Source organism: Bos grunniens, chromosome 4 (genome assembly GCF_055505025.1).
Source record: "Bos grunniens cultivar Pamir isolate PY7600 chromosome 4, Bosgru_T2T1.0, whole genome shotgun sequence".
NCBI classification, from domain to species: domain Eukaryota; kingdom Metazoa; phylum Chordata; class Mammalia; order Artiodactyla; family Bovidae; genus Bos; species Bos grunniens.
In genome coordinates, this window is record NC_141168.1 from 71531856 (window position 1) to 71554683 (window position 22828).

The 22828-nt window shown below is 38.0% G+C and overlaps 1 protein-coding gene across 6 annotated transcripts in view; it reads right to left on the minus strand.

The window, feature by feature from the left end:
• SLC26A4 (solute carrier family 26 member 4) overlaps positions 1–22828 on the minus strand; it is a 68165-nt gene that overhangs the window by 1398 nt on the left and 43939 nt on the right. For 4 of the 6 annotated variants that reach the window (XM_086396834.1, XM_086396837.1, XM_086396836.1 and 1 more), the window contains 6 exons: positions 15486–15578; positions 14063–14158; positions 13199–13429; positions 11434–11488; positions 7951–8099; positions 5752–5835 (listed from right to left, as the gene is read on the minus strand). In XM_086396834.1, coding sequence (XP_086252960.1) covers positions 5752–5835; positions 7951–8099; positions 11434–11488; positions 13199–13429; positions 14063–14158; positions 15486–15578 — 708 coding nt within the window. Of the gene's footprint in view, positions 1–1730; positions 3940–5751; positions 5836–7950; positions 8100–11433; positions 11489–13198; positions 13430–14062; positions 14159–15485; positions 15579–22828 lie in introns of those variants that run through there. The other 2 variants (XM_086396835.1, XR_015162651.1) reach the window with 2 other exon arrangements.

The window sequence follows — 22828 nt, forward strand, 5'->3', positions numbered from 1 at the left end:
AGCTGGCTATTTCCTGCTCCTTGATCTGGGTGCTGGCTGCACTGGTGTGCTTATTTTGTGAAAATTCATGCAGTACACTAGGCTTTGCATCATTTTGATGTGTATTCATACCAGAAAGAAAAGTTTGCTTAAAATAATGAAAATCATTGCACAGAACAAGCTGGAAATATTTGGGTAAGAATTATAAGATTGAACTGAGATATTTATGTGACATTGTTTATTGCATCAATAAGTCTTTTACAAAAATAAATTACACCCAAAACAAACGGAAGTAGAGCTATGAAGAATACATCAAAATGATGACTGATAAGAATACTGAACCACTGCACAGCACAAGAAACCAGTGACAAAATATACTTGCAAATTATATGATCCACTGGATTATTATTAAAAATACATAAACAGGTCATACAACTCAATATCAAAAAAACAAACAACCTAATAAAAAAAATGGGCAGAAGTGCTTCTCTGATGGTCCAGAGGTTATGAATCTGTCTGCAGTTACAGGGCAAATAGGTTTGATCCCTGGTCCAGGAAGATCCCACATGCCATAGGGCAACTAAGCCCGTGGGCCACAGCTACTGAGCCCACGCATCACAATGACTGAAGCCCACATGCCTTAGAGTCTGTGCTCTGCAACAAGAGAAGTCACCACAGTGAGAAGTCTGTGCACCACAGCTGAAGAGTAGCCCCACTCGCCGCAACTAGAGAAAGCCCCTGTACAGCAATAAAGACCCATTGCAGCCAGAAATAAAGGAGGAAAGGAAGGAAGAAAGAGAGTGAAAGGAAAGAAACTGGGGCCTAAAAGGTAAATTTTTTTTTTAATGTGTAGAAGACCCAAATAGACATTTTGTCTAATGAAAACATACAGATGATCAATAGACACATGGAAAGATGCTCAGCATCGTTAATATCATCAGAGAAATGCAAATCAAAACTACAGTGAGATATCACCTCATACTTGTCAGAATGACTATCATGAAAAAGACCACAAATAACAAATGTTGGTGAGGATGTGGGAAAAAGAGAACATTTTTACACTGCTGGTTGGAATGTAGATAAGTGCAGCCACTGTAGAAAGCAGTATGGAGACTCCTCCAAAAATTAAAATTAGAACTACTATATGACCCAGAAATTCCACTGCTGGGTATTTATCTGAAGAAAATGAAAATGCTAATTCGAAAAGAACGTGCACCTCAATGTTCACAGGAGCATTATCTGTAATAACCAACATGTAGAAGCAACCTAAGTGTCCAAGAATAGATAAAGAAGACATGATATATATATATAATGGAATATTAAAAAAAAATGAAAAAATGCCACTGGAGCAACATGGATAGACCTGTTAGGCATTGTGCTTAGTGAAATAAAGTCAAAGACAAAAACTGCATGTTATCACTTATATGTGGAATCTAAAAAATAAAGCAAACAAATGAATATAATGAAATAGAAGCAGACTCACAGATAAAGACAAAAAATTAGGGGTTACCAGTGGGGAGAGTAGCAAGGTAGGCAAGATAGCAGTGGGGACTTCTGAGGTAAACACTACTGTGTATAAAATATATAAGCTTCAAAGGTATATTGCACAGCACAGGAAATATAGCCAATATTTTATAATTTTAAATGGAGTATATTCTATAAAAATTTTGAACCAGTTTATGATATACCCGAAACTAATATAATATTGTAAGTCAACTATATCACAATTAAAAAAAAAAGTACTGGCACACTTAAAATTTAGCGTTTTTTATTATATTTAATAGTTTCGTTCAGAAGGGACACATCAGAGTAGTTTAAAAGGTAACATTATTTTTAATAAAAAATATGTGCAAATATTTCCATATGTACATGATTTGACTTTTTCACTTGTTGTTGAAATTCATATACAATAGTAGAATCTTATCCTATAGGTTAAAAACATAACAAAAGCTTTCAAGTAAAATTTCTACTGAAAATATAGAATTAAAATTATGTTTACTATTCACAAGATGCATAAAGAGACAAAATTACTAGAGTGTGCTTGGGAAACAAGTCAAATAGACTGTGGTCTTATATAGCCACAAATGGACCCAAGATCTTAAAAAACTCTAGCCTTTAAAATATAACTTTGGTATTTCCTTTGACTTAAAAAAAAAAAGAAAAAACAGAGAGCAGTGCATATTTCCTCTATTGAACAGAGGTATTCATCCATTTTCTGCAAGACTATTACATTCAGTCTTTAGAGCTATGACTTGTTGCCATTATAGAAAAGTATTACTGTAAAAATGAGATAACATTACAATCCTGGTTATGTTTCTCACCTCAACTAGGTGAGAAATCTGTTCCCTATCAATTAAAGACAGAAAACTCATGAGCATCAAAGACTATTGTAGCATCACAGGCCACTATAATTCACTGAAATTCTAACATGTAGTGGGGGTAGAAGGAAGAGAAGATGCTTTTTAGTTAGCCAATTTGATCTGATCACTAATGACATTTCTTCGGAAGTAGATACAGACCTTATTTCTGATTATATTTAAGAAGAAAACCAGAGATAAGATACGCTGCCTTTGGATAGCCAAACGCCTTTAGGAACTCCACACATCTGTGCCAGAGATACAATACCATTCTCAGTCAAGTTAAGACATTATCTCAATTGAAAACCTGAGTATTTTTCTCTAGAAATGAAGTACAACTTCATTCAGTCCAGTGTAAAATTCATGCAACCAGTCCACAGGACCAAAGCCAATATATTATACACAATGCCTAGAAATATTTGGCCCTCAGAAAAGGTTAAGTAAAAATGTTTTGGCTTAACATATGGATTTTTAAAAACATATATTTTCAATGTATATATTCCAAACCAACTTTTTTCTTTTGATACTGAGCTCATTTAGAATGCTTTATCTTCATAAACATACACATAAGCAGTTCACTTTTTAGATTTTTTGAAAGGTGTTTAGAATTTAGTTAAAGATCACTTCACATACTTGCTAACATTTTAACAAAAAATATAAACTTGTTTTAGTCACCATGGTCTTATGAACATATTAAACTTGATTTTTGTTCAAAATAACACAATTTTTCTGTTAGATTTTAAATAGACCATACTTAAATATACTGTACACAATGCTCATTTCTATAAACTAGGGTAAATTAAAACTGCATTTTTCAACTAAAGATAGTGTATCATATATTTTTACTGGATCTTATTTGTGAGCTTTGCTTTTTATATCAAAAAATGATATCAATAAACCACAATAATCTTATCACGTCACTTCTCTGAGTCAATTCTATAGCTTTTAAATGAACATTTCCTTTATTCTAGTTACATATCTGGTCACATATAGTAATACCTCATTAACCAAATTTGTATTTTTAAAACTTTTTGGATGCATTTACCAAAAGGGATTTCTAAAGACCTTTACTGATAAGTACACTAATAATTCTATTTCGGCCTTTACTTACTGTGACATTACACTGTGATCAGAGCAGCTCATAGGTGTCAAGGTCAATCAGAAATAGATTTACAGGATAATCGTTCCTGACTCACCTGCCCACAGAGACTGTTGGGTGATCCTTACCCCAGCTGCACAGAAGTCCACATGTACCCACATGCACACTCCTAGCAAATCTGTTGTAGGAGTAGCAGCATGGTCCCTCAGATACTGCAAACTGCTAAACCCTCTTTGACCATGTTGCACATTTTAGAAGTAAAATACTCATTTTATAAATAAAGCCTAGAAACAATCTTTGTGCTTCTCTTTCAGTGGTTAAGAGGTTAAAAAAAGAATTTTTTTTTTAAGTCTACTGGAAAAAGAATGAGTGTTTCAAGTTCAAAGAAAATAGTCAATGCAGAAAATATTTGCATAGAATTACATGGTGGGAAAATTCTGCCACGCAATCTTTGCTTAGAGTGACCTCCTGAGCTCAATTTCAGGAAGCAAGTCTTCGAATAGCCTGTGGAAGCAAGGGGGAAACAGTGTTGATGCAACAGAATTCTCCTTAAGTCTACCTAATCTTTTTTGCAAATATGTCTTCGTAGCGTTGGTTGCTTCCATTTACTCAGGTGTATAGCACCACAATGAAAGTAGGGTAAAAACTTAATTTTGTACCTCATCATATGCTAATTGGATGTAGTTTAAAAGCAATCATTACTATTTCTTGAGCACTTACTATGTACAAGACTGTTTTATTCCTTTACATGTATCCATTAATAGTCAAAACTCTGTAACGTTATTATTTCTATCTTACATGAAGAAACTAAAATGAGGTCAGGATAAGTAAATTGTCGCAGGCTACTCAGATGGTTAGTTGCAGAATCAGGGCCAGCACTCAAGTCTGTTGGTCTAAAGTTCAGCCCCTTAAAACCACTCTGCTTTACAGTTTCCTTATCTACAGGAGCCCTACCTGAATGATGCTTTTATGTGGCATCAAAAATACTTCTATAGTGTGGCAACTTCTTAAGTTCCAATTGTGATATATGAGTTTTCATTCAACTAACTTGTCCTTATAGCCTTAATCATAAACAGTAAGCTGGAAGGACTTCACAGCTTCATAATAACATTCCTGGGCTCATTAAGCTGATGGGCTAAAATGCAGAACCCCTGATTTTCACTCTACTTGGTGATTTCTTCCCTAAAAATCTTCTCTGCCTGTAATCTAGCAGAAAATACATAGTTCTGCATTAAGGTCAAAACCAATTCTATAACTGTAAATGAGGCGCCCACCTAGACCATGGTTCATGTGAAAATGCTCAAGTCTTTAGTGGACCCCTGCTCAATAGGACAAAAAATTTGATGTAGCTGTTATGAAAATAAACCCATTCTTAAGTCACAGTAAGGTAAATATCTTGATGAGACCAAGGGACATCATAGTTGACTCTGTCTGGGATTTTGTATCCCCTTCTTGTTCAGGGAAGAACTAACAAATTTCTTAGCCATGAGGAACAGTAAAGAAAACAGGAGTCTCATCCAGGGTAGAGTCTGTTATAAACATGAAAGCTACTCTCAAATATTTAAGGACTGTTCAGAGAAGGCAACCAGAATGATCTCAGTCCACTGGATGATTCTTAGAGAAAGGGTGAATCTGGTTTGTAAGCACAGCTGACACCTGGAGACTTCCAGCTGTGTAGCAAACCCCCTTGAAAAGCTACTAGTTGCCAAAGTCTAGAAACATTCACACAAAAGCTGAGACAACATCCTTAGAGATGGGGTAGGAAGGATCTCTGCAGAGCTGAGGATGTGGGGCTACTTGATTTTGAAACATCTTTCAACTTGAATCTGTCTCTTTCTAAAGCCATCATCAGTCAGAGGAAGAGGTTCCTACTCTTCACATACAATTAAGTTGGCTAAAAAGTTCTTTTGGTTTTGTCCCTAAGAGCTGGCAAACTCGAACGAACTTTTTGGCCAACTCATTATTTCTGAGGCTTATGAAACTCCTGGCTTAAAAATTCCCTCCATTCACCTTTCTCCTATCCCACTGGCCTTAGGTCTCTGAAAGAGAAAGTGTGCATAAGTTTAGTATAAAATCAAGACAAATGTGTTGGCTGCTTCCAGTTGCTGATCACATCTGTAGGCTTGGAGCAAAAGGCACCTCCCCATCCCCTGGTACTTAATGTCTTCAATAGAGAATCCTTGTTTTCCATTTTACCCTCTTGGTATTTTCTTAAAATTATTTTCCCTGGATAGTTTTTATCAAATATTTTTAATACTACAAGTATTATTCTGTTTAATTCAAATTCTTTTCTTTGAACAAAAATACTGATCATACCTCATCTTGGACATCAAGTTGTTCTTCGATCATTTCTGCTTCCATTAATTCAAGAGGATCTTTACAGTCTTGGATGAGGGTGATCTTGACAAAAGAGAACACAGAGACTATTTATTAGAAGCCTAATAGCATCAACCTACCTGGTTCTTCACTGAAAATGATTTGCAGCTTGGCTGGTGCCTCTCATCTAAAATCTACATACTTCAAAATCCTTTTCAGCTTTCTTGATCTTTCATATTTCCCACTTAGAATTCTCCCTCCACCATTTTTTTCACATTCAAGTGTGAACTGATATAGTTCATTGTCTAACCTCCTTTGCAATTCTCTTCCCCAACCTCTGAAGTGTACACTTAGCAAGTCATCCGGTCGGCCTAAATGATTCTGCAGTCAATGGTCATTTTCTTTCAATAACCAAGCTAAGAGCACTTAGTAAAGCATTGAGCATCCAGGGAACTCGAAGTGAAGGGCTCCTGACTGACAACAATAAACAATCTCAAGTTGAATTGAATGGGAATTAATTTTATTGGAGATAGAAATCAATATCTATGGACCAAGTAGGTTATTCAGGAAAATTCTGCTTTTTAGCCATAATGTGTAATTTAATCTACACACAAAGGAAACCAGTAACAATCTGGACTTTGTCTTACCCATAAAGCATATTCCCAAAGCAACTCTAAATGTACATTAAGATAAGAGTAACATTTCATTTTAGCTACTTTTAACCTCACAAATAAAAAACTCAATTCTCTTTACACTATCCTGCTTTGTTGTTGTTACCTACGGGGAAAACAATAAGTCAATTTTCAGTTATATTAAAATTTTTTTTCATTTATTTATTTGGGTACTGCTGCTGCTGCTGCTAAGTCGCTTCAGTCATGTCTGACTCTGTGCGACCCCATAGACAGCAGCCCATCAGGCTCCACCATCCCTGGGATTACATTGGGTCTTAATTGTGGCTCGCCAGCTTCTCTCTAGTTGCGGCACAAGGGCTCAGATGCCTCGTGGCGTGCAGGAGCTTAGTTCCTCGACCAGGGATCAAACCCATATCCCCTGCATTAGAAGGTGGATTCCCAACCTCTAGACACCTGGGAAGTCCTTAGACATATTAAAAAATGTTTGCAGGTTTTCAAAGCTGAGCATCTTGAGTGTAGCACCTTTTTTTTAAATTTATTTAAGATCCACATCTTGGTATTTACAAGTAGTATTTTCTCCAACACCATTAAGTAGAACAATCTTTCTACTAACAATAGGTGAATTGAATAATGTACTATTGTTTTCTAAATTAGTTTCACTTCAAACAGTAACTTTCAATCTACACTAAGAATCTACTTATCCTACTTTTAGAAAAAAAGGAAGCAATTTAAAATATAGTGGACTGTGTTATCAGAATGATTATTATTGTTGTCATTTTTATAGACATTTTAGTTTCCCAAATTCATTGTGAGACAGTCCATGAGAGATGACATTCTTGTATTAAGCAGTAGGCCCAGCCCAATGACGCACATCAGAATCCTCAACTCTCCTGGGTATTTTACAGGAAAAATGATAAAATAAGGAGGCCAGTAGGAAGTCAGGGTCTATCCTGTTTTTCAGAGAATAAACTCTAGGATGATTTGTGGTTTTCAATTTTTTTTTCTTCAAAGATCACTTATGACCTAATGAATCCTATTTAAAAACATTGATAGGAAATTTCCTGGCAGTCCAGTAGTTAGGACTCCACACTTCCAATGCAGGGGGCACAGGTTCAATCCCTGGTCAGGGAACTAAGATCTCACAGTCACACGGTGCGGCCAAAGGGGGAAAAAAAAACTGATAAGAGTTTACAGACTGCTGAGAATTTAAATTGCATTTACATACAAATCATAGAAGATCCAAGATTTGGTGCCTTTTTTCTTAAAAGTCAGTACAGCTACTGCCTACTTATATTAGTAAACCCCCACATTGTGGAACTAATAATGTACTGGTTTCTACCGGGTGCTTTCCTATAAACTGTCCCATTGAATCTTCATATGTACTCAGCAAGGGGAATGTTTTACTCCCATTTTACTGATGAGAAAACTGAGGCTCTGAAAAGTTAAGCAGGTGGCTTAAAAACTTCACTGGGCTGGGATTCAAATTTAGGTTTGTGGAATTTTCTGCCATTTACAGAAACCATGGTAGTTTAGGAAAGCTACGTATGTAGAAAGTTTCAATGTTTACCGTTTCTAAAATGGAATCTTGAACCTCTTGAGATTTCACCTGGTTCTGGAGATGGAGGACAGCATCATGAACAGTCATAAAAAATATGTCCTTCCTGATGTTATTATCATTAAAGAAACCACATTTCTCCAGCTTTTCTATCACATGATCTTCAAAAGAAAAAGATAATGTTTAGTTAGTCTCTAGGAAAAGATATTCTTACAACATCAACCAATGCTAAGTTTTGGAACCTCCTCCTTTTGAATCTTTTTTTTTTTTTTCTCATTTCCAGAATGTGATCCTGCTCTGTCAGTTTCTTTTCCAGTAGCACACGGAATGGTGACACCATAACTGGTTGTGGTATTAATAGATGGTCTTGTTTCCCAGCCATCTCTCTTTTTCCAGGGAACCCATTCTCCTGCTGCTGTGAGTCTGGCTGCTAACAGTTCACAGCTGTACCCTTCAATGGAGAACATGCTTTGGCCAATGGGAACTGTCTCACCTGAAGAAGGCCTAGGAGGTTTCACCCCCTCCCTTGGGTGGCCCGCAGCCACAGCTGGACTGATCTGGAGGTAAAAGGGCCAGCCCCCCACTGCTCTTGCCTCAAGAAAACCATCTGGTGCTCTTCTTGAGGTATTCCCCTGTGAAACCAAGCTAAGTAGATTCTGAAGCCATCCCTTTGTCTTCTCCTCCTGCCCTATCCTGCTCCCCTCAGTTCTTGATGAATTTTCCAGTGTACTGCCTTAATAAGTCACTTGCGCTAGAATCCTTATCTCAGGCTCTGCTCCTAGAGAACTCAGTCTAACCACTACTATTCCTATACACCACTTGTACATCGACAGACACAGATTCGTGCCCTGCAAGTTCCTCTAGTTCTCAGGGATATGAGTCATTTTCCAGCTCTGCTCTCCCGAGGACAGTTTTTTCCCCATTGATCCTCCACTGCTAAGAGGACATAGGTTTCCAGGTGTTACCAGCTCTATGACACAAGTTGGAAGTAATCCTTCTGGATTCAAAAAGACCTTCAGAGTAATTGTTTAATGGGTAGAGTTTCTGTTTGTGGCAATGGTAATTTTGAAAATAGATAGTTGTGGTGATCTTTGGGACACACAGATCTTTTTAAATTAGTGTTTTTGTTTTTTTCCAGATATATACTGAGGAGTGTAATTGTTGGATCCAGTGGTACTTCTATTTTCAGTTTTTTGAGAAACCTCCAAATTGTTTTCCACAGTGGTGGTACCAATTTACATTCCCACCAACAATGTACCAGGGTGCCCTTTTTCTCTACATCCATACCAACATTTTTAACTGTAGACTTTATAATGATAGAAATTCTGACAGGTATAAAATGATATCTGATTGTTGTTTTGATTTGCATCTCTCTAACAATTAGCATTGTTGAGCATCTTTTCATGTGCCTGTTAGCCATCTATATGTTTTCTTTAGAAAAATGCCTGTTCAGGTCTTCTGCTCATTTTTTTTGATTGGGTTGTTTGTTTTTTTGATATTGAGTTGTATGAGCTATCTGTATTTGTTCCAAATATTTTTAATTGAAGTATAGTTGATTTACGATGTTGTGTTAATTTCTGCTGTACAACAAAGTGATTCAGTTTATATGTATATATATATAACAGAATATCGAATATAGTTCCCTGTGCTATACAGTAAGCCCTTATTGTTTATCCATTCTATACATACTAGTTTGCATATGCTAATCCCAACTCCAAACCCATTTCTTCCCCACCCCTCATTCCCTTGGCAACCACAAGTCTGTTCTCTATGTCTATAAATCCGTTCTGTTTTGTAGATAGTTTCATTTGTGTCATATTTTAGATTCTGCACAAGTGATATCATATAGTACTTCTCTTTCTAGGACTTACTTCAATTAGTAGGATAATCTCTAAGTCCATCTATGTTGCTGCAAACAGCATTATCTCATTCTTTTTATGGCTGCATAGTATTCCATTGTATATATGTATTAATACCACATCTTCTTTAGCCATTCATCTGTTGATGCACATTTAGGTTGCTTCCATGTCTTAGCTATTGTGAACAGTGCTGCACACAGAGCCGCACATATGTTTTGAATTATAGTTTTGCCCAAGAGTGGGATTGCTGAATCATATGGCAACTCTGTTTTTCGTTTCTTGAGGAACCTCCATTCTGTTTTCCATAGTGGTTGTACCAACTTACATTCCCACCAACAGTCTAGGAGCATTCCCTTTTCTCCACAGCCTTTCCAGCATTTGTTCTTTGTGGCTGTCTATATGTTTTGGATATTAACTCCTTGTCAATCACATAATTTGCAAGTATTTTTTCCCACTCAGAAAGTTGTCTTTTCGTTTTGTTGATGGTTTCCTTTGCTAAGCAAAAACTTTTAGGTTTAATTAGGTCTTGTTTTATTTACAATAGCATGGAAACAATCTAAGTGCCCGTCAACGGATGATTAAATTAAAAGATGTGGCATAAATGAAATGGAATATTATTGAGCTATAAAAAAGAATGAAATTCTGCCACTTGCAGTAATGTGGATGGACCTAAGGAATATTATGTTTAGTGAAGTAAGTCAGAGAATGACAAATGCTTTATGATATCACTTATATGTGGAATCTTAAAAAGATACAAATGAATGTGTATGCAAAACAGAAACAGATCCACAGATGTAGAAAACAAACTGATGGGACTTCCCTGGTAGTCCAGTGGTTAGGACTTCACCTTCCAATGCAGGGGGTTTGGGTTCAATTCCTGGTCAGGGAGCTAAGATCCCAAATGCTTCGTGGCCAAAAAACCAGAACATAAAACAACCGAAGCAATATTGTAACAAATTAATGAAGACTTTAAAAAATGGTCCGCATCAAAAAAAAAAAAAAAAAAATGCTTAAAAAGCAAGAAAACAAACTCCTGGTCACCAAAAGGGAGGTACAAGGACAAATTAGGTGTATGAGACTAATTGATACAAACTACTAAGTATAAAATGGATAATCAACAAGGAAATCCTGTATAGCACAGGGGACTATAGCTATTATCTTGTAATAACCTATAATGAATTATAGTCTGAAAAAATACTAAATCACTATGCTACATACCTGGAACTAATATAATATTATAAACCAACTAAAACTTCAATAAAAAAAAAAACAGAAAATAACAACAGCAACAACAAAAAATGTGCAGTAAATGTAAAATACACACTGGATCTCAAAGATGTAAACAGAAGCAAATGGTGCAAAATATCTCAGTAATAAATGTTATACTGACCAAAAGGAAAAAAAGGAAAGAAAGCAAGAAAGGATAGTTGTGATTAATTGCACAACATGGTGAATGTACTTAATGCCTCTGAATTAGTTGGATTCTTGACTAAAAGCGCAAGTCTTATATCTCTTTTACCACAATAAAAATAGTCTTTGGAAAAAAAGCCCTTTGGACATTATGTACTCACATTCCAAGGTAGGAGAAAAGGCTTAAAGAAAAGTCTTATAGATAGATACATATATATGCATTTACCTTGAAGGGATGCAAAGTACACATTTACATCAATTCTTTGGAATTCTTTGACAATCTAAAAATTTAAAAAGGAGAATTTGTAACAATGAGTAACTTTACCTGCCTATAACTCAGTAGCATTCAACTACTTGCTCAGGAGAAACTTTGAACACTTTCATGGTGAATCAGGAGTCTGAAGAAAGTTCATTATTGGAAATTGGAAAACCACCGAAGTTTCAACATACAGTGATGATGCTTAGGATGAAAAGACCATGTCTCAAGAGGTGGCAACATCCAGTGCTCAATAGCCCAGCATTGGATAGCACACAAGAGCTTCATAAATACTTGTGGAAGGAAGGAAAGAAGGGATAATGCAACCTCTGCTGGTTGGAGAGAAGAGTATGAGTTTATGTCTCTGAGTGGAAGAGATATGGCTGTGGATATGTGGCCACCAGACACCAAGTGTAAACACTGGCCTAGAAACCAGGGTCTCTGTATTTGACTGTAGTAGTGTCAGTATAGTGATTGTGCTCTTACACTATAGTTTTGCAAGATGTTACCACTGAAAGAAACTGGGTAAGTGGTACTGAGGATCTCTCTGTATTATTTCTTATAGTTTTATGGGGGTCTACAGTTATCTCAAAATAAAAAGTTGAATTAAAAGAATTAAGACAGAAGACCTATGGACAAAACAAAAGACCCATGGACAATAATCATACAGAGCTTAAATTTTCTGGGGAAAAAAGATCAAGACCTCTATGCAAGTATAAAGTTTGGAGCTTTCAAAATTGTCACTTTAGCATTTGAAAGCAACAAGAAGCCCCAGCTAAGTTAAACCTCAGTTGAGAGTAGTTTGATATTATTACATAAACCTGATTGTCGGTGCCTTGACCCTGCCTGCTTTTCTGCCCAATCCTCTTGATACCTACATGAGGCTTCACTTAAACTTGACACTCCTGGTCAAGTTGACCTCGTTAGTCTGTTTTGAGCACTTAATACAATTGTTATTTAAAAGATTATTTAACATTTTCCTTGCCCCCTAGATCGCTTAGTCCCAGGAGGGTAGGAACTATGGCTACTTCATAATTATTAATAGTTTCTGGTCCCCAGCCAAGGGCTTGGCACATCTGAGGCATTGCACATCTATTTGTTAAAGGAATCACTGAACTTGAGCTTGCATACCTGCTTTCTGATAAGAATGTTTCTGTCCCGCATGTTCTTCATTCAGCTCTTTGACTGCCTAGATGTCTGGCCTACTTCCTGCAGATCTAACCCTGATAATGCCTGGCTTTTCCAGCCCTACCGTGTTTCTCATTCTGCTGCTGTTCACATAACAGATAAAAACATAATATTAAATTTTGCCCATTTTTCTTTTCATATTCCATGTCATATATATTCTCAGGAAAAGAAAACATAACAAACAGTAATACTTGCTGACAGGTGACCATGTGCCAGACACTCTTCATTCTTCTCGTTTAATCCTCATAACAAGCCTATGAAGGAGGTACCATCACTATCCCCACATTCAGATGGAGAAACTGAGGTACAGACAGATTAAGCGATTTGCCCACAGTCACACCACTAATAAGTTGAAGAGCCACGATTCAAGCCCAGGGAGTCCAGCTCTGCAACCCATGCTTTAATAATACATTCCATTGCAAAAGCATCCCCCTAGAAAAATTACAGAACCTGTGCAATCAGTTACCCTTCTGTAAGACCAGGAAACCCACATCGTTTTACTATTACCAAAGCTCCAAATCTGTAATTTGAAACATCAGAACCTTACCACACGCAATGATCTCACTCCCACAACATCCAAGAAAGAGACGGCTCCACAGTCAAGTACGAGGCTATGGATTGGCACTTTGGGAACATTCACTTTGACTGGAAGCTCAGAGTTCCAATCCACTTGGATCTCTATTTCCTTGGTTGGGATATCAGGTTCTTCTGGATTTTCAATGTCTTCATCAGGCTCAAAAGCATTATTTGATGAACCAGCACCACTTATAATGCCATTCTAAACAAAGAAAGCATTGCCAACTTAATTACCAGTTAGCTGGGATGTCTTTCAACAATTAATCTAAAATGACTTCATAGTCCTATAGACTGTTCCTTGGTAAGCAAAACATCAAGAGGATGAACTCTTAGGGAATAAGGTTTACCTCAGCCCAAATTTTGATGTTTTCTAGGAAGAAAAATGGAAGAGCAGTGGAGCCAGGAAATGCTTGATTTCTGGAAGATGGTGGAGCTTAGGCAAGAGATACACTGGCAGGAATGTCTGAATAAAAGGTAATACCGTAGCCCTAAAAGTCTATGAACCTATAACTGTCTTCTATTGTGAATAATTTTCTGGTATTGAATTAGCACTTGTTTTGTTCCTTTCAGTAAAAATAAGGTTTATTTCATGAAAGAGGAAGATAAATCACACCCTGTGTTCCCAAGGAGCTCTGTTGATGTCATTTTATTCTTTCCCATTCTCTCTTGCCTAAAAGAACAACTCAGCTGTTCTCTGACACACATGTGTCATCTGCCTGTTCACCTCTGGGTACCAAAGAGGGTACATTTAGTTTTAGACAATCTAACTGCTTTAATGTCATCTGAGAAATGAGAGAATTTCAGAGTGGGAGCGGAAAGGATGACGTTGCCTTACCTTTGTTGCTCTTAACTGCCCTTTCTTGATGAGCTTTTGTATTTTTCTCAGTGCTTTCAGCCTCTTATTATATACTCTAATGGCATCAAATCCAACCTTTGGAAATAAATGTTAAGTTAGTTAGAACATTTGGTTTCTAATGCTCATTAATGACTGTTTTTACCTGGAAAGGCTATTTCTCAAGCGATATTACTCCCTTTTGTTGCTGCTGCTGCTGCTAAGTCGCATCAGTCGTGTCCAACTCTGTGTGACCCCATAGACAGCAGCCCACCAGGCTTCCCCGTCCCTAGGATTCTCCAGGCAAGAACACTGGAGTGGGTTGCCATTTCCTTCTCCAATGCAGGAAAGTGAAAAATTTAAGTGAAGTCGCTCAGTTGTGTCCGACTCTTTGTGCCCCATGGACTTCAGCCCACCAGGCCCCTCCGTCCATGGGATTTTCCAGGCAAGAGTACTGGAATGGGTTACCATTGCCTTCTCCATACTCCCTTCTATATCCTGCCAAAAAAGAAATTCTGAGGTCTGATGGAGGTCTCCACTACCAGGCCATCCTAACCTACCCACCCAGAGACTCAGGGAAAGTGAAAGTGAAAGTGAAGTCACTCAGTCATGTCCGACTCTTTGGGACCCCATGGACTGTAGCCTACCAGGCTCCTCCGTCCATGGGATTTTCCAGGCAAGAGGACTGGAGTGGGTTGCCATTTCCTTCTCCAGAGACTCAGGAAAGGTGGTAGTATATTGAAGACTCTAAGACTGTAAAAAAAAAAAAAAAAAAAAAACCACACAGCAAAAAATAACCTTTTTAGCTTTAAGTCTTAACAAATTTCCTTAACATAACAAAGCCCTCTTGTTGCAAAATTTAGGAACATTCCTTTGAACCTTAGGAAAACACTGATCTAAAGGCAAATTCCACCTTCAAAGCATAGCATAGAATTCAAGACCAGAATTCCCTGCTTATATAACCCACTTATACTTTTTACCCTTTATTCCAACTGCCCCTCACCCCTTACCCAATATACATTCCCATATTTTCCTCTCAGCTCACACAATTCCCAAACCCCTGCATTAATCTCCTTCCTTCTGCCCAACTGCCATGCAGAGCCTGACATGGATCGCTCCCTTCCATGAAATCTTAACACTTACTGTCTACACTTCCTCTTTGAAACTTACTCAGATTCTGCCTGGAGACATCTCTTGTGGTTTTGTCCAGCACAATTATTGCTACCTGAATTTTAACATATGTGTTATTATTGGTTTTTTCCTGTCCCCAAATATTAATAGATTAGAAGTTATTTGAGGGCAAGGGTGTTATAGTTATTAATGCCCTGTACAAAGGGAACAGGGCATAGGGCCAAATAAATACCTGTAAAATGAATGAAGTCTCAAAGGTGGTTAGAAACCAAATTTCTAGGGATAAAATACTTACTGTGGACTTGATACATTTTTTCAAACCATCAACGTTGCCATAAAAAATAGGACTAGAAAATCTCAGAATCTTCACACCTTCAAGTTCTTCAATCTAGCATTTAAAAAAAAAATTGAGTTTAAATCATTTAAATATTCAATTAAGCTTTTGGCTATTCAGCTAGGAGCGGAGTTAGAATTACTCCAAGGAGCTAGGCAGTGGCAGTCAACTTTCCTTGAATAGGGCCTAGATTGCAGTTGGGAGACAGAGTTACACAAATTCCTGAACTTCCACAGTCACAGAGAAGGTCAGAATAGAAACAGTCTTAGAAAGCAATTATCCAGCCCTCTAATTTCCAGATGATGAAACTGAGACTCCAAAACACAGATACTGTATATCCCTGTAATCCCACTCCTGGGGCACGGATCCAGAGAAAAACATGATCCAAAAAGAGATATGCACCCCAATATTCACTGCAGCACTGTTTACAACAGTCAAGACATGGAAGCAACCTAAATGTCCATCGACAGAGAACGTCCATCGACAAAGAAGATGTAGCACATATATACAATGAAATATTACTCAGGCATAGAAAGATTGAAATAATGCCATTTGTAGCAACATGGATGGACTTAGAGAGTGTTATACTGAGTGAAGTCAGTCAGTCAGAGAAGGAGAAATATCGTATGACATCTGTTATATGTGAAATCTAAAAGGAAATGATACAAATGAACTTACAAAACAGAAACAGACTCACAGACTTGGACAATGAGCTTATGGTTGTTGGTATGGGGGAAGAATGGAGGGGGCAGGGATAGTTGGGAGTTTGGGATGGGCATGTACACACTGCTATATTTTAAATGGATAACCAGAATTCCATGGCACAGGGAACTCTGCTCAATGTTACATGGCAGCCTGGATAGGAGAGGTGTTTGGGGGAGAATATATACACATATATGTATAGCTGAGTCTCTTTGTTGTTCACCTGAAACTATCACAACCTTGTCAATCGGTTATATCCCAATACAAAATAAAAAGTTAAAAAAAAAATGAAACTGAGGCTCCAAATCATCATATGAATTGCCTCAAGTTCATATGACTGGCCTTCTCCCCATCTCCCTCAACTATTTTAAAATAGGGAGGGGGAAAAAAGGAGCAAAATCTAAGGGACTTGCAGGAACTGAAGCCTATTATGTTATTTGCTTGTTCTGGAAAAGGAAATGGCAACTCCAGTACTCTTGCCTGGAAAATCCCATGGATGGAGGGGCCTGGTGGGCTGCAGTCCATGGCGTCGCTAAGAGTCGGACACGACTGAGCGACTTCGCTTTCACTTTTCACTTTCCTGCATTGGAGAAGGAAATGACAACCCACTCCAGTGTTCTTGCCTGGAGAATCCCAGGGACAGGGGAGCCTGGTGGGCTGCCGTCTATGGGGTCGCACAGAGTCGGACACGACTGAAGCGACTTAGCAGCAGCAGCACCCTGACACACAATGGCCAGACAAAAAGTGAACCTAACAGAATCATGGACTTTTCTACCCTTTAGGGATCATAGCAGTTTTCATCCAGTCCCTTCAGATGAGAAACCTGAGGCCCTGAGAGGCTGACTGACTTGGGCAAAGTCTCCACAAGTTAGAGCCTAGAATTCAGAACCCCCAACTCACCAAGTGTTCCCTGACTCAGCATCATAGAATCATTTCTAGCTCTTGACAGTACCTGGCTCAATACAACTGCCAGAGACTGTGAAAATAAATTAAGTAGCAGCTACTGGAATTTTAGATTCAGTATCTAATATCTAAAAAAATTTTTTTCTTTGCTTTTAAAAACTATTTGTTGCTAAAATACATGTTTTCTTTATTTTGTTGTTTCTTTCTTTGCTTTCTTTCATGGCCAGGTCTACTTCCTACCATGAGAAATTTTTTAAATTGAGATAAAACTGGTCTATAACACTATATTAGTTCTGTATATGCAACATAATAATTCTATATTCATATACACCACAAAATGATCACCACAATAAATACCCTCTTCGCCTCCTTCATCCATTTCACTGAACCTCCAACCCCCTTTCCCTCTGGTAATCACCAATCTGTCCTTTGTATCTGTGACTTTTGTTTCATTTTGTTTTTATTCATTTGTGTTGTTTTTTAGAATCTATACCTCTAATGGTATTTGTCTCTCTCTGTCTTATTTCACTTTTCATAATAACCTTAAGATCCATCCATGTGGTTACAAATGGTAAGATTTTCCTTTTTATCTCTGATTAGTATTCATGTGTATATGTGTGCCCACATGCGTGCGCATGCTCATTTCTTTATCCATTCATCTGTCAGTGGATACTTAAGTTATTTTCATATATTGGCTATTGTAAATAATGCTTCAGTGATCATAGGAGTGCATACATCTTTCTGAATTAGTGTTTTCATTTTCTTCACATAAATAGCAAGAACTGGAATAGGTGATAGTTCTATTTTTAATGTTTTGAGGAACCTCCATATTGTTTTCCATAATGCTACACCAATTTACATTCCTACCAACAGTGTGTGAGGGTTCCGTTTTCTCCATACTCTTTCCGATACTTCTTATTTCTTGTTTTTTGTTAATAGCCATTCTGACAGGTGTGAAGGAAAATCTCACTGTGGCTTTGGTTTGCATTTCTCTGATAATTAGTGATACTGAACATTTTTTCCTGTGCCTGTTGGCCATCAGTATATCTTCTTTGGGAAAACGTCTTATTAGAGCCTCTGCCTTGTTTGGGTTTTTTTGCTATTGAGTTGTTTGAGTTCTGGGTATATTTTGGATATTAACCCATTATAAGATACATAATTTGCAGTTATTTCCTTCTATTCAGTTGGTTGCCTTTTCATTTTGTTGATAGTTTCCTTTGCACACAAAAGCTATTTAGTTTGGTGTAGTCCCACTTTTGCTGCCTTTGCTTTTTGATTCAGATCCAAACATTTAACATCAAGACTGATGTCTTGGAGCTAACTTCCCATGTTTTCTTCTAGTTTTATGGTTTCAGGTCTTATATTCAAGTCTTTAATCCATTTTGAGTTCATTTTTGTATATTATACAAGATAGTAGTCCAGGTTCATTCTTTTGCATATGGCTGTTCAGTATCTCTAACATCACTGACTTCTGCTTTATTGACTGTGCCAAAGCCTTTGACTGTGTGAACCACAACAAACTCTGGAAAATTCTTAAAAAGATGGGAATACCAGACCACCTGACCTGCCTCTTGAGAAGTCTGTATGCAGGTCAGGAAGCAACAGTTAGAACTGGACAACAGTTAGACTGGTTCCAAATAGGAAAAGGAGTACGTCAAGGCTGTATATTGTCACCCTGCTTATTTAACTTATATGCTGAGTACATCATGAGAAACGCTGGGCTGGAAGAAGCACAAGCTAGAATCAAGATTGCCAGGAGAAATATCAATAACCTCAGATGTGCAGATGACACCACCCTTATGGCAGAAAGCAAAGAAGAACTAAAGAGCCTCTTGATGAAAGTGAAAAAGGAGAGTGAAAACTTGGCTTGAGGCTCAACATTCAGAAAATTAAGATCATGGCATCTGGTCCCATCACTTCATGGAAAATAGATGGGGAAACAGTGGAAACAGTGGCTGACTTTATTTTGAGGGGCTCCAAAATCACTGCAGATGGTGACTGCAGCCATGAAATTAAAAGAGGCTTGCTCCTTGGAAGGAAAGTTATGACCAACCGAGACAGCATATTCAAAAGCAGAGACATTACTTTGCCAACAAAGGTCCATCTAGTCAAAGCTATGGTTTTTCCAGTGGTCATGTATGGATGTGAGAGTTGGACTATCAAGAAAGCTGAGCACTGAAGAATTGATGTTTTTGAATTGTGGTGTTGGAGAAGACTCTTGAGGGTCCCTTGGACTGCAAGGAGATCCAACCAGTCCATCCTAAAGAAATCAGTCCTGAATATTCATTGGAAGGACTGATGCTGAAGCTGAAACTCCAATACTTTGGCCATCTGATGCAAAGAACTGACTCCTTGGAAAAGACCCCGATGCTGGGAAAGATTGAAGGCAGGAGGAAAATGGGATGGATGACCGAGGATGAGATGGCTGGATGGCATCACTGATTCAACAGACATGAGTTTGAGTAAACTCTGGCAGTTGGCGATGGACAGGGAAGCCTGTATACTCCATTTATTCTAAGGGATTCTTGCCCGCAATAGTAGATATAATGGTCATCTGAGTTAAATTTATCCATTCCAGTCCATTTTAGTTCACTGATTCCTAAAATGTCAGTGTTCACTCTTGCTATCTCCTGTTTGATCACTTCCAATTTGCCTTGATTCATGGATCTAACATTCCAGGTTCCTATGCAACATTGCTCTTTACAGCATTGGACTTTGCTCCATCACCAGTCACATCCACAACTGGGTGTTGTTTTTTCTTTGGCTCCATCCCTTCATTCTTTCTTGAGTTATTTCTCCACTGATCTCCAGCAGCATAGTGGGCACCTACCAACTTGGGGAGTTCATCTTTCCATGTCCTATCTTTTTGCCTTTTCATACTGTTCATGGGGTTCTCAAGGCAGGAATACAGAAGTGGTTTGCCATTCCCTTCTCCAGTGGACCACATTTTTGTCAGAACTTTCCACCATGACTCGTCCATCTTGGGTGACCTTACATGGCATAGCTCATAGTTTCACTGAGTTAGACAAAGTTGTGGTCCATGTGATTAGATTGGTTAGTTTTCTAACCAAGAAAACCATCCCCAAGAAAAAGAAATGCAAAAAAGCAAAATGGTTGTCTGAGGAGACCTTATAAATAGAAAAGAAGAAAAGCCTTTTCTTTCGAATAGGCTTCAAATAGAATAGAAAAGCCTGTGAAAATAAGAGAAGCCAAAAGCAAAGGAGAAAAGGAAAGATATACCCATTTGAATGCAGAGTTTCAAAGAATAGCAAGGAGAGATAAGACAGCCTTCCTCAGGTATCAGTGCAAAGAAATAGAGGAAAACAACAGAATGGGAAACACTAGAGATCTCTTCAAGAAAATTAGAGATACCAAGGGAACATTTCATACAAACATGGGCTCGATAAAGGACAGAAATGGTATGGACCTAACAGAAGCAGAAGATATTAAGAAGACGTGGCAAAAATACACAGAAGAATTGTACAAAAAAGATCTTCATGACTCAGATAATCACGATGGTGTGATCACTCACCTAGAGCCAGACATCCTGGAATGTGAAGTCAAGTGGGCCTTAGCAAGCATCACTACGAACAAAGCTAGTGGAGGTGATGGAATTCCAGTTGAGCCATTTCAAAGCCTAAAAGATGATGCTGTGAAAGTGCTGCACTCAATATGCCAGCAAATTTGGAAAACACAGCAGTGGCCACAGGACTGGAAAAGGTCAGTTTTCATTCCAATTCCAGAGAAAGGCAATGCCAAAGAATGCTCAAACTACCACACAATTGCATTCATCTCACACACTAACAAAGTAATGCTCAAAATTCTCCAAGCCAGGCTTCAGCAATACGTGAACCGTGAACTTCCAGATGTCCAAGCTGGATTTAGAAAAGGCAGAGGAACCAGAGATCAAATTGCCAACATCCACTGGATCATTGAAAATGCAAGAGAGATCCAGAAAAACATCTATTTCTGTTTTATTGACTACGCCAAAGCCTTTGACTGTGTGGATCACAATAAACTGTGGAAAATTCTGAAAGAGATAGGAATACCAGCCCACTTGACCTGCCTCTTGAGAAATCTGTATGCAGGTCAGGAAGGAATGGTTAGAACTGGACATGGAACAACAGACTGGTTCCAAATAGGAAAAGAAGTACATCAAGGCTGTATATTGTCACCCTGCTTATTTAACTTATATGCAGAATACATCATGAAAAATGCTTGGCTGGAAGAAGCACAAGCTAGAATCAAGATTGCTGGGAGAAATATCAATAACCTCAGATGTGCAGATGACACCACCCTTATGGCAGAAAGTGAAGAACTAAAGAGCCTCTTGATGAAAGTGAAAGAGGAGAGTGAAAAAGTTGGCTTAAAGCTCAACATTCAGAGGACAAAGATCATGGCATCCAGTTCCATCACTTCATGGCAAATAGATGGGGAAACAGCAGAAACAGCTGGAGACTTTATTTTTTTGGGCTCCAAAATCACTGCGGACGGTGACTGCAGCCGTGAAATAAAAAGACGCTTACTCCTTGAAAGAAAAGTTATGACAAACCTAGACAGGATATTAAAAAGCAGAGACATTACTTTGCCAGCAAAGGTCTGTCTACAGAGCTAGAACAAATAATTTCACAATTTGTATGGAAATACAAAAAACCTCGAATAGCCAAAGCGATCTTGAGAAAGAAGAATGGAACTGGAGGAATCAACCTACCCGACTTCAGGCTCTACTACAAAGCCACAGTCATCAAGACAGTATGGTACTGGCACAAAGACAGAAATATTGATCAATGGAACAAAATAGAAAGCCCAGAGATAAATCCACACACATATGGACACCTTATCTTTGACAAAGGAGGCAAGAATATACAATGGATTAAAGACAATCTCTTTAACAAGTGGTGCTGGGAAAACTGGTCAACCACTTGTAAAAGAATGAAACTAGAACACTTTCTAACACCATACACAAAAATAAACTCAAAATGGATTAAAGATCTCAACATAAGACCAGAAACTATAAAACTCCTAGAGGAGAACATAGGCAAAACACTCTCTGACATACATCACAGCAGGATCCTCTATGACCCACCTCCTAGAATATTGGAAATAAAAGCAAAAATAAACAAATGGGACCTAATTAAACTTAAAAGCTTCTGCACATCAAAGGAAACTATTAGCAAGGTGAAAAGACAGCCTTCAGAATGGGAGAAAATAATAGCAAATGAAGCAACTGACAAACAACTAATCTCAAAAATATACAAGCAACTCCTACAGCTCAACTCCAGAAAAATAAATGACCCAATCAAAAAATGGGCCAAAGAACTAAATAGACATTTCTCCAAAGAAGACATACAGATGGCTAACAAAAACATGAAAAGATACTCAACATCACTCATTATCAGAGAAATGCAAATCAAAACCACTATGAGGTACCATTTCATGCCAGTCAGAATGGCTGCGATCCAAAAGTCTACAAGTAATAAATGCTAGAGAGGGTGTGGAGAGAAGGGAACCCTCTTACACTGTTGGTGGGAATGCAAACTAGTACAGCCACTATGGAGAACAGTGTGGAGATTCCTTAAAAAACTGGAAATAGAACTGCCTTATGATCCAGCAATCCCACTGCTGGGGAAATCCCACACACTGAGGAAACCAGAAGGGAAAGAGACATGTGTACCCCAATGTTCATCGCAGCACTGTTT